Source organism: Hirsutella rhossiliensis (genome assembly GCF_020360975.1).
Source record: "Hirsutella rhossiliensis strain HR02 chromosome Unknown scaffold00014, whole genome shotgun sequence".
Classification (NCBI taxonomy): Eukaryota; Fungi; Ascomycota; class Sordariomycetes; order Hypocreales; family Ophiocordycipitaceae; genus Hirsutella; species Hirsutella rhossiliensis.
Genome location: NW_025408680.1, coordinates 290,378 through 308,516, shown reverse-complemented (window position 1 = coordinate 308,516; position 18,139 = coordinate 290,378). Strand labels below are relative to the sequence as shown.

Below are 18,139 nucleotides of genomic sequence, written 5' to 3'. Positions count from 1 at the left end.
ACTGGGCTACTTAGCAGCAGCTACTTGGCGGCCGACCTCTCGGCTGCGATAAAATCTCGGAACACCTGGCAAGCACGACAGCGAGCGTGCGAGCAGTACAGGCATGCTGGCGTGGTCGAGCATACGAACGTGCCGCCACCGCAGTTGTGGCAGCTCCACGTGTACAGGGTCAGCGTGGCAGGCTTCCTGGAGGAGGAGGAGGGCATTGTGGGTGGCTTCTTCGATGAGTGGTTGTGGAAGTCAATGAGTCGAGGATTCAACTTGTAGATTAACGATTGCTTTGCTTTGCTGCTGCTATCAATGATATCTCCAAGAACCCAAGTAGGGCAGGATGATCTGTTTTAAACTGAACAAGACCCATTTGTGCAATTCGCTCAACCAGCTTCGCCAGAGGCCTGCGGGCCTCGGGTAACCGTGGCGAGGCTTCAAGAAGCCAGGTGGGAAACATCGTCGACCACTCAGGGGACAGACGCGGAGGGAGGTGCTTGGAAACTAGACAAAACAGACTACGTATAGCCCTTCAATAAGCTCGATCAGGGCAAGAGCAGTTCTCACCGGGGCGCAAAGTGCAAGTCCTCCCGTCACGAGGGCCGTAATGTTGCGAGCCCTCTTCCTCGCGGGGACCAGCAGCCCTGCAGAGGAGAGGATGATGCCTGGTTAGAAAGGGGCTTCGCTGTGGCCCTGGAATTGGAAGAAGCATGCGGGACCCTGGGACCAAGAAGCTTCGCCTCGAACTATCAAGGTGGGAACCGGAGCGATATCGGAGCAGTCTGTCGGCGGCGAATGAGAGGAACTGGGCGTCGACTGCCAGCACAGCAACGCCGGCTCCCTCTCCAGGCACGTTCTCACCTGTAGTCGAGGAAGTGGATAAAGGCAGTGCGGGAGACATGCTCGGGGAGTTATTTATCGTGTTACAGCGCCTTCCATGACGTATTGATGCCAACGCCGCCTGTCGGACCGGAAGCTTGCCAAGGCAGTGCTGGCGCTTCCGCCTCGCAGAGGGCAAGTCGGCGGGCGAGCCGAGCAGCTCGCAGACGGGGCAAGCGCGAGTGATGCCATTGCACGCGGGAGGATTTGCCGTAAGCAGTGTGGGTGGCTTAAGCGTCGGGGCAGCCAAGGCGCCTTTGATAGGGCGGCAGCGGGTCGTCAGCAACGACGGACGGCCTTGCTCAGGGAGAGACGGCGAGGAAAATCATGGCTGTTGACGACGCCTCTTGCTCGAGGCGAGGAAGAGGACTCGTTGTAATTGGCGTTTGCACAAGTCGAATGTTTGATAACTTGATGACATCGTCGTGGAATGTGATGCGTCAGGAAGGGGAGAGAAAGCGGGGTTCCGGGGGAGAGAAATGGAGGCTCAGAAAACACAGTGTCCACTGCGGCGCTGGCACGGTCCTCTATCCTGCGCGACCCACCTCGCATCATCCCGCCCATGTCATGATCTCTGTTTGGACGACGAAGCCATCGCCGCGATGCCGCCATGACGCGATCCGGCGACAGCAACCGCGCTGCCACCCGCTGGACCATCCGCGTAATCCCCTTCTTCATCGCCGCCGCCTTCGTCCTCGGCACGTACGCAGTCGTCTACCGGCTCTGCGGTGAGCTCCAATCGGCCTCTCGTCGCCAATGGCCGTCGCTGACTCCCTCTCCAGTCCACTACCTGTATCGCACCAGGGGCAATTCGGGACTCACGGCCACTTTCCTCGTCCTTTACTTCGTCTTCTTCATCCTCGCCGTCTCGACCTACCTTCGCACCTTCCTCGCCATCCAGCTCGATCCCGGGCTCGTCCCCCTGATTCGCGACCGCGATGCCAACGGCAAAAGCCAGGGCCCTCGGCGCACGCGCGGCAGAGACGCCGAGGCGAATCCGTGGGTGCCGCCGGACCAGAACCCCGACAGCCCCGGCCTCGAGGCCTTCTACAGCAAAGACGTCTTTGTCTGCGAGGCTGACGGCCGCCCGAAATGGTGCTCTGATTGCCGCCAGTGGAAGCCTGACCGCGCCCACCACTCGAGCGAGCTGGAGCGCTGCGTGCGCAAAATGGACCATCTGTGTCCCTGGGTGGGCGGCATGGTATCGGAGACGTGTGGGTGCTCAGCTGGAAGCTGCGGGAACCTCTATGCTGACGCCCGTCCAGCCTTCAACTTCTTCTTTCAGTTCACCTTTTATACCACGTGTCTATGCTCAATCAGCGTCGCAGCCGGCGCATACTGTCTTCAGCAGCAGACGGCCCGGGGGTCCTCAGTCGACGGCTGGGTCATAGCTGCCATCGCCTTGGCGTCGCTCTTTGGCTTCTTCACCTTTGCCATGACGTTGACGGCGGCCCGCTTCATCTTCACAAACATTACAAACATTGACATTCTTAGGAAGACACAGATCTTTTTTCTCGCCATTCGCATCCCCAGGAATAGCCCGCCCTCGGATGCTTTCCCCACCATCATCTACCCGCTGCAGCGACCTCCCATTCGGCAAATGACAGATGTGGCGAGCCCTCAAAGCAACGGTTACCTGGAGCATGATACGGACAGAGACATGCGGGCATCGAGAAAGTTTGCCATTTTACGGACCGAGCCCCGCGAGAACCCGTGGGACTTGGGCTTCTGGGCAAACTGGAAGTCCGTCATGGGAAACCACCCCATAGACTGGTTGCTCCCCATCCGGCGCTCTCCGTGCTGCAACCACGAGAGCATGGAGAGCGACTACCAGCTCGGCCCGCTGCTGGCAGATCTCAAGAAGCGATATTGCGTCCCTGAGCTCAACGGCGACGTGGGCGGGGTGGTGGAGATGCACAACACGGAGGCGCCTGCTGTTTGAGTCCGGCCACCGACCGATTTTATCCTTGTTGGATTTTCTGGCGTTTGTGGATGCATAGCGGTGGCCTTTGCATGAGATAGACAGCAGGGAGCGCGGAGACGATAAGTGTGCAAAATATGGATAGAACACTTACTACCACTGCAGCGCCGTTAATAAATACGAATCAGACATGTTCCCAGAAACTGGATTCTGTTCTCAAACGCGACTCAAACGTATTGTTCCGCTTCCATGTCGTTGATTGCTCGACGGATACTGACGACAGATCCTTGCGTTGCCCTGTTTACACTCCTAGAGTACAAACGTACGAGGTCATTCCTGGCACTGACATACTCGGCATGCTATGTTCAACGAAGAAGATCGACGACGACGACGATTCTGCGGACCCGGGAGGGATATTGTATATGTCCCATGTGAGATGGACCATGTCCACGGTTGTTCAGACACATTTGACACACGTTCTATAACTCGCAGTTAACAGAGCTTCACTTTTATCATATGCGTCGTGAACAGCAAAGAAGTCTCGCTTCGACTCGGGTCCTTGAGCGGTAGAGAAATGCGGATGACTCCCGTTCAAAGAACAAGTCCAACTCCTTTCAGACCGCGTTCAACGCCCAGCATGCTTCACCATGTCCTCGAACCATGCGGTTCTGCGCCTCGCCAGCATATAAGCCTTTCTACATCTCTCGCTCCCCTCCAGTAAAGCCTCGTACAGAAACCGACACCAAGAGCCACTTTCCAGAACTCCCACACCAGCCAAGCATCTACCACACTCGACTTTACAGCATCCACCTCATCTCATCCCGATCAACATGCCAGGCAATCGATCGGCAGTGCCCGCGGTCCCGCTCAAGGGGGCCGAACTCATCCAGACAATGAACGACGATTTTAAAGTGCTGGAGGACGAGGCGGGCAAAATCAAAACCGCCGCCGATGCTCTCGTCTCGAAACTGAAGAGTACCCGTGGCATCCTAGGCCGCGAAAGACTGCTCGATAAATGCAAAATCTTGTCCGTCATGTCCATGCGTTTCCAGGACGAACTCAAGGATATCCGGGAGGATTGCAAGCAGAACCCCGAGAGAGCCGAATACTACAAGGAGTAGAGCGTCTTGGCAAGGGGACAGGGCTGAAGAACGCGGGGCCACGGAGAACGAGGAGCGGGAGGAGAGAGGATGAGCCTACGGATGGTTCATGTCGGGCAATGCCTCAAAAGGAGTCTGCCGGAGTAGGGAAAGGCGGATATACTATATGTTGGAGCAGCAGCGCCCTTGACAATGAAGTTTGCACCGAAGACCCAGTCCATTGCATCGTCTGTTTGCTACATTTGCTAAAGTCTTGTCTTTTCAATCGTCGGTGCAAGCAGTAACAGGCCCAACGACCAAACGGGTTACCGTGAATCGTGCCCATGCATTCAGCTCCAACGCATGATGGCGGCCTGGGAACTCAGCCCGCCCAAGGAAGCAGGGTCTCCGTTGCAGCTCGCGACGGCCAGAGGCGCCACGCACTTGGGGCGCAATTCTCTGCCATGAATCAATCAATGGCCGAGAGCAAGCCACGCCCTGCCAACCCGGCTGGTTTCAGGCTCTGCCCTGCCCAGGCGACAGAGTCAATCCGTGATTGCTTGCCTCGTCCTTGGATCTAGCCGCAAGGAGGACCCAAATCTTACCCGTGCCCGATGTTCGCTAGAGGCTCGTAGCTTGGCTTATTGGTGAGCTGAACCTCGCCCTGACGAGGTCGACCGTCAAGACCCCGGTCCTGGCCACATGTCGGAACAGGGGCCCAGGATACCCGAGTCGGCTAGAGCAAATCAGCTTACTTGCAGAAACGTGGCGGTTTCTTTGCTTCCATACCGCTTCCATTCGCCCGTGGGCTTCGTCGCCCATGGCTAAAAGGCGATGGGGGCCGGCTGGCATCCGCCGCGCCCAGCTCTTGGACGACACAGCAGCAGGTTCTGCTCGTCGGCCGCTTCTCGTTCATTATCTCTTTCACTTGCTCCGGGTGCCGGCGAGACGACCATGGCGTGGGCCGAGTTGGAGCTCCAAGGCCAGACTCTCAGTCCTCTCTCGCCGGACCTCCGACAGGGCCTGATTGCCGTCTCGGCGCTGGCCCTCGTTTCCTTTGTTGCGTCGACGGCGCTGTTTCTCTACCTGACGTACAAGCTGGTCGTCTGGCGCTGGCTTGTCCGGACGGAGCAGCTCCGGCAGGGCGAGCCGCCTCGACCATCGTCACATGCAATCACAGACTTCACTCTCGGGATCGAGGGCATCTTCACCGAGGGCGATCCAGCACAGGCCGAGGCGGCGGCTCCGCGGGACGAGCGCCGAGATGGCCGCAGCTGGTGGGCCAGGAGTCCGCCGCCGAACCAATTCGCCGTCTTGATTTACAACCTCTTCCTGGCCGACATGCATCAGAGCCTGGCTTTTCTCCTCAACGCCTCCTGGCTATGGCGTGACGGCATCGTCGTCTCGACGCCGACGTGCTTTGCGCAGGGCCTGTTGGTCTCGACGGGGGATCTTTCGTCGAGCATCTTCATCACCACCATTGCAATCCACACGTACCTTTCGGTTGTGCGGCAACGCAGGCCCTCGCACCGCACCGTCGGTGCCGTTGTCGTCTGCAACTGGATCTTTGTCTACGCCATATCCTTGCTGCCCGTCTTGGTAACGCGCAACGGTGCTGAGCGCGGCGGCTTCTTTGTCAGGGCCGGCGCCTGGGTACGTGTTGATCAAGTAGTATAACCGTCTTGATGAAGCTCCAGACATGGCTAATCCGTCGGCTCCGTACGCAGTGCTGGATAAACAAAGACTACGAGCAGCTCCGTCTCGCCACGCACTACTTCTTCATCTTCCTTGCACTGGGCGTCACGTCAACCCTGTACGTCGCCATCTTCGTGGCTCTTCGCCGGCAGCGAAGCCAAGCACAAAGGGTAGCCTTCGCGGACAGCCAGGCGCCGCTGACCCACGAGCTGGTGTTTCTCGTATACCCGCTCATCTATGTCTTGTGCACCCTGCCTCTTGCTCTCGGACGCATTGCCACAATGGCAGGCAAGGATGTGCCGACGGGGTACTTTTGCTTCGCCGGCGCCATCATCGCCTTCAACGGGGCGTTCGACTGCTTGCTGTTTGGGACAACACGCAGCGCCATCATCTTCGGATCGGCGTCGGATCTGTCCTCCGACAGCATCGGCTTCAAGACCTTTGCATTCCTCAAGACCCCGTCAGCAAGGCGTTATGGCAACATGATCTGGATACAGGGGGGTGGCGATGGCGGAAGAAGATCATGGCGAGACAATAAGATGGCTGGTGGATGGTGGCCGTGGAACCAACGCGGACGCCCATGGCCTCGGAAGGAAAGGCACCAGAGCACGAGCCAAGAGCCGCTCGGCGCCGCCGCCATACAGATGGACATGGTGACGAGCGTCGTGGTCGAGGTGGACTCTGACCAGGACTCATGGCCCGGCCCGACGCGTTCTAAGCGTACGGCAGCCAGTGCCAGTGTGTCGGCGATGAGTACGGATGGAGTCACTTTGAAGGAATAGCCGCTGATATGGTAACAAGAAATTGGACGGAATACCGTGATGAGCTCTACTGCTGTTGAGGTCCCTCTTCAAAGCTGATACCATGCCTGGTACTCGCCGTGTCATTGTATTCCTCTGTCGCGAGCCTCGCGGACAAGAATCTGTTCTGCTCACCGCTGGCTAACACGGTTCCCACGAGTAGAGCCAAGTGCAGCAGGTAGGGAGTTCACGCTGCCAGGAGGTCACGTTGACGAGGTGTAAAGTGTCCACGCACGGCGGATTCTGCTTCCCGCGAGTGAATGCTACATATATCAAGCATTCGGCCGTGACGACCCTATGCCAAGTCAAGTACGGTTGCGTAGTGAAGTGCTGACAGTTCGTGTTCAACTCATGTTCTAAACCAGATCCGATGAATTCTTCACTCTCGTGAAAAGGTTACATGGAACTAACTGTGATACCTGCCGCATCGCCTCTGACCAGAGTAAAAGACCCTTCAGCCCCTTCCTTGACTTTCTCCATCGACACTCTGATCGCAGGTAACAGCCGAGATGTTGCTAGATAGCGGCTCACAATACAGCTTTCCGATGCGGAAACTGCGCTATCCAATTGTGATATGCAAGAAGCTCCTGGTGACAAGACCGCGACTGATGGCGGTAGGGAACCAAAGGCTTGGGTTTTACGAGCCAAGCGATCAACTCGCCGACGGCGAGCGGAGTTCGGAGTTCAAGCGAATAGTCTACATGCGGTGAAAGGCGTCTGTTCACGTATGTTGTGTGAACCACGTATATTGTGTAAAGTCCCAACAAAGACGAAGCTGTAGAGCTTGAAGCACTGCAAAGAGACCCGCTTGAGATACGGGACAAGAGCCGTTCATCGTCAGAACGCCTCAAGAATGCATGATCAACGGGCGTTGCATCCTACGACACCGCGCAGCAACATTGTTCAAAACTGATGCAATACTATTTGGGAGACCATCATGTTGCATCCGCAGGATGAACGCCATGGCTGTTCTGACCCGGTTTAGGATCAACCGCGGTACATCAGTGGATCGTTCCTCTCCGTCCAAAGCAGTTGGCCGGTTGTTCACAATTCACGTCTCTCACCGCAGCCACAGCTTCCTGACGTGGTCTTGTCAGTGGCCCTGGGCGAATCACCGTCTTGGTCCAGAAACTACACGGGTTTTGTGACAAGGAGAAAAGCGCGAGAGATGAAGTCATGTGTAACTCGATTCAAGTATAAGTAAAGCCCTCGCCGCCGTCGTGTTCTCTCAACCGATTTCTGGTCATCTTCTCTTCAACCTCGCACTCAGCCTTCACGTGCTCGACGAATCAGACCGAAACCACATTCTACCTCGACAAGTTTCGTTCAACAAACCGCCAGCATGCCCAGGGCTGTTACCAACGGCGACGTGCCCACTGGCACCGAACTGACCGAACAAATTGCCCAGATGATAAACCGATGTGATCCCGACGCGCCCAGCATGACGGATGAGGAGCACTGCGAAGTGGGCGAAAGGATTCTTCGTTTCTATAAACACTGGAGCCAAATTGGGTCTACACTCAGAGTCGAGTTGGAAACGCTTTACGTCATGTGGAGGGAGAAGGTGTCACTGGAGTTTTTTTTGCTATCGGAACGGCTCCGTCGCGCGATCGGCGACATCGGGATCCAGCGGCTTCTTATTCCTGAAATCAACGACGAAGAAACGGAATGACTCGGGAGAAGAAGCTGAGGCATGTTTCCACGACTCGAGAGCATGCAAGTTTTGAATGGATCTCAACCTACAGGTATTTTGAGCCATTGCCTGATGACCCGGCTCTTGTTTGCGCGTCGTTTTCAGAGTCTGGGTGGAAACAAAAGTCCATCAAAGACGTTCGGTTCTTCTGCACGAAAGATTGCTATTGCGATGACAAGATAGTTCATTGACCAAAATTAAAATGGTTCTTTATGCCACTAAGACATCAGTTGAATATACTGTCTTTCAGAAAGAGAACCTACCGTGATGCTCTTTGTTACTTGCCGTCGGCCCCAGCTTATGAGTATTCACACTGTATGCATCTTTGTGCATTTGCCCACCGGTCGACTGCAGTACTGTTATTCGACCAAGCTGCTCCCGTCCTAACTCTTGGGCACCGTATGTAACTGTGAAGCTCGTAAAATACGGCTACACCAGGCAAAATAGGTACACCCCCATTGGAGGTGTTATTAACGCGTATTATAAGTCCTTTTCTCCGCTCTGCAGGAACACGCACAAAGCCGCCGCCTTGCGTTTTGATCTTGACATGTTTCCTAGGGTACTCCAAATTCACTCTAGGCAGTTCTCAAGGTTACCAAATCTATATCTACAAAGCGTCGAGACTGCATGGGGCGGAAGTAGTTCATGTCGTACATGGTGAAAAGCAGCTTTCCAACCCCTTTGTCCATCCAAACCGCACAGGTACCCAAGCAACAGAAATTATGCTGTTCTGATGCAGGGACCCAAAAAGCTAAAATCCGTTCGTGACGTATTCAGAGAAAGCGATGTCGACATTGGCAGATGAAACCGCTTTGGGTTTTGGACAAATCAGTGTTCTGACGCCGTTGCACTCTGAACGTTTCGTGAATCGGCTAGTGCCAACGAGAAGCTTTCTCATCGTTCTCAGAACCGCATCAGACTCATCTATACATGAGTGTGGAAGCCCAGTGGTTGCCGGAACCATGATGGGTTGGACGACGTGTGGGATCGGAGACCCTACATGTCCCTCGTCATGGGCCGCGATACCGAATGAAAACCAGGGTGAACAGGTCCTTCACTCACTGCTCTTGAAGAGTATGGGGTCGACGTCTCAAGTTTGGAAGGGTTCAGAAAGTAGGGGGTTCAGCGAAGCTCAATCTCATGACACAGATACGACACGATCGGACTCAGGCCTTCTAACCCTCTTGTAACGGGCCACAACGCGGTATCAATTTTTGAACAGTGATTAAAGGTCGAATTGCAAACGCGGTCCGTCAGGACAGCTGTTCACTGGATCCGAACACTGTTCATCTCCGCTGCTGTCCCAGAAGACAGCAGGCTAACGGGATGGCACCGCTCCTCCGGCTCCAGTCGCACGAGCTTTGTTCTGATTGACGTGAGTCCTGTAGCAATCGCTTCACTAAAGACCAAGTAGGGACATTTGGAAGTCGTGATCCTGTGTAACATGAAGGAGCTGGGTATTAAAAACGAGAAGCGATCCCCGAAAGCCTTGATCTTCTGAGCGAGACGACAGCAGCCGGCAAATACAAAGACCTCTCGACAAGACACAACGCTTTATTCCGCTCTTCGTCCACCTAATCTCTTTCGACATACCCGGCGGATCCGTAACTCGACCCTGACGTCTGAAGGGAAGAATCTCGCACAAACATCAACGCGTACATGATGGCGGAACAAGTCACCGACAGACATGCTTCGATAATGAAATTCATAGAAGGAAGAGAACTCCTACTCTCCTCGTTGAAAGAATTCATAGAAATCGGGAAGAGAATGAAGTCCTTCAGGACGCAGGACACTACCGGCATGACACTCTTGCACGTCAACAGGGTCGAAGGAGCGTTGAAGGTAGTGAAGCGTGAATTCAACAAGGCATTCGACAACGAAAGGCTCGTCATAGTTGGAAATCTTTTGGGCTCGATCTTTGAAGAGCTCGAAATAGCAGAGGACGAGATCAAGGATGCGGAGGCAAAGCGCAAGGAGAGTCAGGGTTGATCATTTCGAGTTCCCGTATCAGGGTTAGGGCAAGTCGATATTGTACGGCTTTCTCAAAGGTGGAAAACAATCATGCGGGGCTCTGTTATGGTATTTCTCTAGAGATAGATGGCTCTTCTTCTCTCTTGGAACAAAAATTGTTCTTTTTCCATCATGAGTCTTGCCACGCCGTGCTTTGACTCCATCATGCAGCCGTAGACGCGTATCTCTTTACGTACCATATTTTTAGTAACAAGCAAGAGATTTTCAGTACATGTACATAGTTCCACGATGATAGGTGTCGCAGTCAGAAGCAATGTATGTATTGTTGGACCAAACCCGACGCTGTGACATGCTCCAGAGAGCCTAGAGGTGCAGTCGAGCAGCCGTACACACGCAGAGGAGTACAGTTCACGAGTGAGGCTCGTATAGTACTTTTTTGCCACTCTGAATCTGGGGAGAAAGTCGGTTAGGGACCTTGTTGTTGGACGCAACGACACCACCGTGAATGATGCCAGTTCTCCAGGAGCATCGGGCTGCGCATATCTGCATTTTGTCATCGAATGCCCGGCGTGAATCGTCCAGGAAATCAGAGAAGCCAATGCCTCTGACTTGGGTCAACCTCGAGTGTACTCGTCAGTGTTACGAGCGCCTCCCTGACGCTGTAACACCTGTATGCATCCCGAGGTGCTGAGCACTGAGTAGAGGCACAATTCGCAACGAGTATAAATACCCTCGCCGGTCCCCCTTTTGAAGTTTGATTCCCCAGTCCTGTGCGAAGAAGTTCGAAAGTAAACCGACTCGCAATTCCTCTGCCCTCGAGCACCCAGCGCGCTTGCGACGACGCAAAACCAACCACCATGAGTTCGTCCAGAACAAACGGATTGCCCGCGAGCCGGGCCCATCTATACCAGGAGTTCACGGAGCGCTTCGAGCGGGCCCGCACCGAGAAGGACGGACTCCTGCGCTACATGTCTCAGCTGTCGGGGCAAATCAGCCAAACCGACCGCGTTCTCGCCGAGAAGGAGCGCAGCCGGGCCGCCATTGCGTTTCGCCGCCCCAGAACCAGTGGCAGTCAAGAACATATTAATGTGCTGGAGCAAGAAATCAGAAGTCTCAGTGTCGCCGTCAGGCGATTGGAGGAGAGCAGGGACCTCGCTGGGCGCGCGATTCGCATCGCCGAAGCAGAGATGGTGGCGGCAAGAACAAAGCTCGACGAGGAGCTGGCCAGATTGGAATGACATGAGAAAGGCTGTCGGACGCAAAAGGGCTTTGCGGCTGCTGAGACGAGATGCCTTATCCAGTCTTTGCCGGAGTCCTTTGTTTCTGTTTGGGACGCAGCGAGGCGGTTGTTGCTAGTATCATTGACCCTTGAGGGCTCTGCTCTTTTTTCCTGCTTTGCTCAGAATATTACACAAACACTGGCTCTGGTCCATAGTGTCTTTGCCCCCGATGGGCTTCGTTATTACCCGTGACGAGCAGAGGTCTGAGCCAAAGTATCATGCGACGAGGTCGAGGCGTCTTGCTCTAGCCATCCTCTCACGGCATACGATCGGTAGATGATTGTCTTTACGTAGGCAATTGACTAGCGCAGCGAATCAGTCCTCTCCAGTCCGAGATAAGACCCAGCTAAAGTGCAGGATATATTTTGCTGTCTGCCACTTGTGGAACGTGAGGGCGATGGTGATGCAGGCTATGGGCTAGTCTGATTGAGTGTACGGGCGAGGAGCGCCATCCGGGATGTCCTCGGGGTGCCCTCAACACCACTCAAGACACGAAGGTTCCATTGGCGGTGCGAATGATCCCTGATTGGCATAAGGTGTCCTTGTCATCTTGGACGCAAACGCACTTCGCTGAGACCTGGTTGGCCGCGGGGCACGTCTTTCTTCCCGGTGTTAAGCTTAGCAGTATAAGAAACTTCTATTCCCATCGTCGTATGTACAGTACACTGATATTAGATAATATGTTTACACCAATCTGAAGCTACTCCACAGAGGTGTGATACGAGGGGCCTTCCTTCTTAGTATTATTAGTCTATGTTTGTTTGTTTGTTTGTTCACCAGCTCAGGCCAGGAATGAGCTGAACTTTGAGAAAGCATGCAACCGATACCCGCGCCGTTCGAACAGGGGAAACTCCGTCAAGAGTTGATCGCATCAGAACGGCGGCAGATCATGCCTTGACCTCTCTCCTATCGTGGCCACTAAGCCTGATGCTCACTCTCATCGTTGCGAGGACCTAGTTTATTAGGGAGGGGCGGTGATATTGTCGCCCTGCATTAATTGACCCTTGGCGTCGTTGAATTTACCATTGGCGAAAGCATCGAGCTGCGACTGGTCGGGAGACTGGAAAAAATCGAGGGCCGACGGCAGCGCCTTGGAGCATTCCTTCAGATCGTTGATGTTATTGACGCCCAGCAAGCTGAGCCTGATATAGGCGCGGGAATAAGCCTGCAGGGACAGGAAATGTCAGCCGTCACGGGCTCAGCTCAACATGGCTCTGAAGGTGGCTCTCCGGGCATGCTTACCCCGTTCCAAGGGCGCTGGCCGGTGGGTCCAGAGAAAGCCTTCCACGGGCCGTTGGTGCGAGGATCTTGGGACAGGTTGATGTCGCTTTGGAACTTGAAGACGCGACGGGGGGTGGAGCTGCTGGTGACTTGGCCGTAGAAGCGGACGTCCCAGACACCAGGGGTGCTGTCGAGCGGGTCGCCGGCGCGGCTGGGGTCCACGAACCGCTGCTGAGCTGTGGTGTGGGCACCGACGAGGGCCACGAGCTCATCGGGAGCGATGGTCTTGCTGCCAAACATACTGATGAGCTTGTCGGCACTGTCAGAAGGCAAAGGCATGAGGCCATCGGGCGCCGGCTTTGAATCGTCCTTGCGGCCGACAAAGGTGCGGACGCGGGGGCCCAGGGGGCAAGCGACGGTGGCCACGTTGGCTATCTCGTGTGTTAGTCTTGGAGCTGTCCCACGTTCAGAAAGAGAACGGCCCTGGATACGCACCGGCAAACTGGATCAGGTCGGCCATGCCGACGTTGTACTTCTTGTACTGATTATGCCAGGCCGTCATCTGGTCGCAGGTGGGCTCGAGGCCCTTGTTGATCTCGCGGTCGTAGCACTCGCGGGCCAGGACAATGGAGCCGTCCGATCCGCCGCCGGGGCCCGTGTTCTTGGACCAGGTGGCGGCATCGTGAAAGCCGAGACGGATGCAGCCGCGGGCAAGGTCGTTGCAACGGCGGGCGCTGCCCACCATCTTGGATCTCATGTCGTCGGCAATGTGCTTCCAGATACAGCACGTGTCGGCCTTGCACTTGGGCGAGTCCTTGTCCGGGACTTTGTCGTAGCGATCGGTGAGCTCCTCGGGGTTCTGACCCCCGGTCAGGAGGGCCTTGATGTCGGCGCCGGTCTTGGTGAGGCGGTTGTCGGGGAGGTTGACGAGATCGCCAATCATCTCATTGGTGCCCCGGCTCTCGAGACTGGCGGCTCGGGCCTTCAAGTCCCTCATGCCAGAAAAGCCATGAGCTAGGTTGCCAGCAAGAAGGAGGAGTGCTGTGGCCTTCATGGTTGCTGTATGATATTGGCAAACGAGAGAGAGCAGTCAGTGAACGAGGGATTAAATAATAAGACTTTGATATAATAAAAACGACTGTTGCTGCTCTAGATGGCATCGGCGAGTACGCCTTTTGAAGACGGGGTGCTCGTGGTGTTTTATACGTTGAGTTGGCATCTTCCATGTCCATTGTGGGCTTTGCTCGGGCCCTCGAACTCGACGAGTCCGGGGCAAGGGAGAGTCATCAGGCAGGCACCAGCTGGAGACGAGCACTTTTAGAGGAGCCCCTTGTAAGGCTAAGCCCGCCTTACCTGCCACCGTGAGGCTAAGCCCGCTTTACCTGTTACCATGGGGTTCGTGGGGTAAGGGTTTCGGAGCTGATAGAAGCAAGGCGTCGGAGGTCTGGTGGTGTCAACAATGGAGTCCAGGGCCCCGGCCTAGCAAACGCCATGGGCCTTAATGAATACGAAGGACGGAAAAGGTCTGAGGGAAGTTGGATATAAGGTTTAATTTGTGAACGGTTTGGTGGATCCAATCTTGGAACTGACGGAACGGTTCCTTGCCTGCCCCGGGGCATGGAGCCGGTAGGGCTGTATTTCGAGATTGACGGGCACCTGATAGGGAGGGTCTCAACTCGCTTCTACCTGAGCATGCAGCCCCAACGGCGTCAAGGCGTTCGCCGGCGGAGGTCAGGTATACGAGCGGTTCGAGGTTAACACAGCCCAAGTTGAGGTGCGGAGGCAGATTAAGCTCGCGCTCGGACGATGCACAACTCAGTGGCTAGCGGCCGTCGCTATTTCAAGAACAGCATATAGGGGAAGGGACGTTGACTCGCGAGAAAACAGGGGCTGGTGCTAAACGAGGCGTTCGGGCAACGAGGCACAGGGCTACACGGCGCTCGATGTCAGCAGAGGCCTCCTGTCAGACGACACTGGAGGGAGAAAAGGAGGTGGAGCAAGGCAAGGTCGTCGTAATTTAAGTGTATTTATCGAAGGAGAGCCAGAGAAGAACAATGCCAGTCTCGAGAAGAGGGCCAGGCTTGGGGGTTCGGGATCGAAATCGGAGATGCATCAAATCAGTGTAGACGAGGTGATGTCGAAAAACAGGAGACTATCAACATCGAGCGTGGCATCTCCAAGCTGGAACCCGAATCAGGAATGTATCAACTTTCCAGGTGAGCTGACACTGCCTGGCCGGACGTAGCGAAAACGAAGTAAGCACGGGGGGGGCGGTGTCCCGAAACCGACTCCGTGATGATGACGGTGATGAAGTGGAATGAGCACCAACGGACTAGGGAGTAGGGAGGTGCCTTTGGGCGGCTCGTGTTGGACACGTGACTGGCTGGGGTCCTAGATTAAGTCACCTGATAGGCTGGCAGACCTCAGACTTGCTTTCCAGCGCCTCTTGTGCGTGTCTGCGTGAGCATCTGTTGCCATGCACAGCCAGCTTCGCATGTCCCAAGAGGCGCTTGCAAGCCGTAAGCCATCGGCTGTCTCTTCCTGCTTATCCGAAAGCCATCAATGGCTTCTCGGCCTCGCCGACGTCACGTGTTGAGGCCTGGCGGAGCCTGTAGACCCACCAAATTGGCCGTCTACCAACTTGACCTTCATTTCTTCTTGATTTGTTTAGCAGCCCAGCAAAGCCCTCATCGTCACCATACAGCTTCTAATTACTTGCCGCGCCTCATCCAGGGGCCCCGAAGCCTTCTACTCTCAAGCGTATATTCCGGCCCCTCCCGACCCCGACTCGGCCATGGCACAGCCCGCTCCCTCCGCTCAAGAAGCTGCCTCCGGCTTCGACTTCGACACCCGTTTGGCCGAGTGGGACGTGCCGGCCAAGACCTGGCTCGCGAGCAACGAGGCGAAGCTGCGACAGAGACGGCTGAAGCTGGACGGCCTAGCCACCGGTGCCGTCGTCTTCAACCCCGAGGGCAAGGTTCTCGTCATCCAACGCGCCAGCCACGACACCATGCCTGACCGATGGGAGATACCCGGCGGCGCCGTCGACCAAGACGACCCGACCATTCTCCACGGCGCTGCTCGCGAACTCTGGGAGGAGGCTGGCCTTGTTGCCACGCACTTCCGCCAGCTCGCGACCGAGGACGAAGACGGGCCTGGCGGTGACCTCGCAGTCTTTTCTAACCGCGATGGCACTCGTTGGTTCTGTCGCTTTGCCTTTCACGTCGACGTTGCGTCTTGCCAAGATATTCGACTCGATCCGGCCGAGCATCAAGCTTTTACCTGGGCCTCGGAAGAGGAAATCAGAGAGCAGAGAGTGGGCAGCCGCGACATGCCCATCACCCACAAGTCCATGCAAGGGCTCATTCTCAGGGCGTTCAAGTCGAGACGATGAGACTTGCTCCTCTTGATAACGCACTGGCGCTGGTGTGTCATCACTAGGCCACCGGGTTTCGAGATGGGGGTGATCGTGCAACTTGAATGTAGTATCGACTTGGACGTCTCTGCAGTATCCCACAAGAAGCCCTGTATGATGGATGGCTCCATGTCACTAGCTGATGCGGCATGTGCCGCGAGACTGACTCAGGGTGGACCCGATGATGGGAGCAAATACCACCTGGTGAGTTGGGTGCTGACTTTGCTCGCCTTTTATGATGTGTATCCGCTCGAGTCGGATAGCGTTGCCCCCTCGGCCGGTCCGGGGCATTGACTTCGCGTTGACAGCATGCCCAATGCCGCCCCTCTGCCACTAGGTCCTTCCTGACTCTTATGCCAACCGCAAGAGCCAGTTAGTTCGGCCAACGCTGCGTCACATGTTGACCTGGCTCCACCTTGTGCTGAAACACGTAGTCGGTAAACTGCCAACGAGCTAACCGTTCCGGGGCCTTGGACAGACCAAGGGGTGCGGGGGCACCACACGTTGAAAGCATTCAGACACGTGCTTCCTCCCGCCGCCGTCCCCCTGAAATTGACTGACTCGTCTCAAATCCTGCAAGTCGCTTCAGTAGGTGAATCCGTTCCGACACATAAATGGCCAATGAAATCCACGCACATTGTTCCACTTGAAATCTGGATGTCTACTTCGTACCAATCCCATTCAAGACCTGGGCTCGTCGGAAATTCCACTATAGGGCCCTTACCACTAGCACCAGAACTCTACACTAGGAATCCAAGTTATCTATAAGGCGAGTAAGCTTTTTTGGAACCTTCTTTTCTTGTCTTTCTAACCGGCACGCATAACGTCCGCCTTCAGGCCTCACCCTTGTTGCCCGGATGCCATAGTTCCAAACAGCACTGGTCAGAGAGATGAATCGAGTCATATATCAATAGAAGTATCCATCGCTACACGTAAATTGACTGGTCTGGTCCTTGATCTGCCATCTCAAGTTCCCCAGGGTTGCCCTCTTTGGCATTGACTTGTGGGAAAACATCCGCTCGTATGAGTCGGGCACGATAAGGCAAAGCCAAGCCTTTTCTTGGCGAACGGGAGTTGTCATTCACGCCCCGTGTCCCCCCATTTCTTGAGTTCTATTTCAAAGACAGCCTTCATCCCTTCAACTTTCACCGAACCGTCTCTGGGTACGGACTAGAATAACCATATTCCCCTTGCGCTCGGCATCGTACCCGGTCGGTCTGAGTCAACCTGAGCGCTCGTGGTATCTCATCACTCGACGAGCATTACCATGACGCGCTGGATAGCTACGACGGTCTGGATGAGCATGCTCGTTGCTGCTGCGATTCGACACTTGGACCAATGTACCACTCCAGGAGAAATCACAGGCGGCCAAGAAGATGCCGGTGACTTTATGCTCGTTTGCGCTTCAAATCGAAAGTGGCAATTCCTGACAGTCTGAGAGCCGCAATCTGGTGGGCGCCAGAATTCATTCTTGAACGAGTAAGCCTCTTCGACCACTGCTCATACAGCACTAAACTGAATACCGATTAACACCCTTTTTTTTAGGTCGATTCTACTGCGGCGCTATTTCTCGCTTGTCTCGACAATGACCGCCTCACTCCTGAACTAAAGCGGTAGCGAGCTGTCTACATCAGACATACGACGCGGAAGAACACTGTCTGGCCAGGCAGACCATGGATGGAGAAAGATTTCATCCGTGGCCCTGATACTTAGAGCCAAAGGACCACGCAACTGCGTTCATAAACACAAAACAGCAGCTGTTGCAACCTCCGGCTCTTTTCGACCTTGGCCGACCCGAGAGACTCCTGACGTTCCCCGAGTGTCGAAAGACATCATTTGTATACGGTGTCTCTCAAAAGTATAGAGCTTGATGTCAAGCTACGGAAGCGGCCATGTAAAAAATGACTTGTATAGTCAATGGCGGAAGCTACAAAGGGCTTCAAACTCAGAAAGTCATAGTGGGAGTGTCCTGGTACGTTTACTGTCACATTTGCTCTGATTTAGAGTCTCAAATACATGAACCTGCCGTTCGAGGGTTACAAGTCTTCATCTGATTCATTCATCTTAACGAGAGTACACATCAGTTCGTCATTGATCAGCCCAGTCCCGCCGGCGAATCTGCCAATCCTCAAATTCATCCAACTTATACCGAATGATCCTGGCCGTAAAGGTCCCTCACCCAAGCGACCCTGTATCC

The 18,139-nt window shown here is 55.1% G+C and overlaps 6 protein-coding genes across 6 annotated transcripts; 5 read left to right on the top strand and 1 right to left on the bottom strand.

Annotated features, from left to right (window-relative positions):
* Positions 1-1,477: 1,477 nt before the first annotated feature.
* HRG_09890 (DHHC palmitoyltransferase domain-containing protein) lies at positions 1,478-2,809 on the top strand (the record flags this gene model as incomplete). Its single annotated transcript, XM_044868361.1, has 4 exons — positions 1,478-1,595; positions 1,650-1,927; positions 1,982-2,081; positions 2,133-2,809. The coding sequence occupies 4 exons, from the start codon at positions 1,478-1,480 to the stop codon at positions 2,807-2,809; spliced, it is 1,173 nt and encodes a 390-aa protein (XP_044716358.1).
* An 809-nt stretch (positions 2,810-3,618) lies between these two features.
* HRG_09889 (uncharacterized protein) lies at positions 3,619-3,909 on the top strand (the record flags this gene model as incomplete). The annotated part of the gene is made up of 1 exon (XM_044868360.1): positions 3,619-3,909. One exon carries the CDS (start codon positions 3,619-3,621, stop codon positions 3,907-3,909), a length of 291 nt encoding a protein of 96 aa, XP_044716357.1.
* Positions 3,910-4,821: 912 nt separating this feature from the next.
* On the top strand, positions 4,822-6,344 carry HRG_09888 (G protein-coupled glucose receptor regulating gpa2 domain-containing protein; the record flags this gene model as incomplete). The annotated part of the gene is made up of 2 exons (XM_044868359.1): positions 4,822-5,520; positions 5,595-6,344. 2 exons carry the CDS (start codon positions 4,822-4,824, stop codon positions 6,342-6,344), a joined length of 1,449 nt encoding a protein of 482 aa, XP_044716356.1.
* A 4,539-nt stretch (positions 6,345-10,883) lies between these two features.
* HRG_09887 (uncharacterized protein) lies at positions 10,884-11,264 on the top strand (the record flags this gene model as incomplete). The annotated part of the gene is made up of 1 exon (XM_044868358.1): positions 10,884-11,264. The coding sequence occupies one exon, from the start codon at positions 10,884-10,886 to the stop codon at positions 11,262-11,264; it is 381 nt and encodes a 126-aa protein (XP_044716355.1).
* Positions 11,265-12,267: 1,003 nt separating this feature from the next.
* HRG_09886 (peroxidase domain-containing protein) lies at positions 12,268-13,581 on the bottom strand (the record flags this gene model as incomplete). Its single annotated transcript, XM_044868357.1, has 3 exons — positions 12,268-12,471; positions 12,549-12,958; positions 13,023-13,581. The coding sequence occupies 3 exons, from the start codon at positions 13,579-13,581 to the stop codon at positions 12,268-12,270; spliced, it is 1,173 nt and encodes a 390-aa protein (XP_044716354.1).
* Positions 13,582-15,321: 1,740 nt separating this feature from the next.
* HRG_09885 (NUDIX domain-containing protein) lies at positions 15,322-15,921 on the top strand (the record flags this gene model as incomplete). The annotated part of the gene is made up of 1 exon (XM_044868356.1): positions 15,322-15,921. One exon carries the CDS (start codon positions 15,322-15,324, stop codon positions 15,919-15,921), a length of 600 nt encoding a protein of 199 aa, XP_044716353.1.
* Between the last annotated feature and the right edge of the window lie 2,218 nt (positions 15,922-18,139).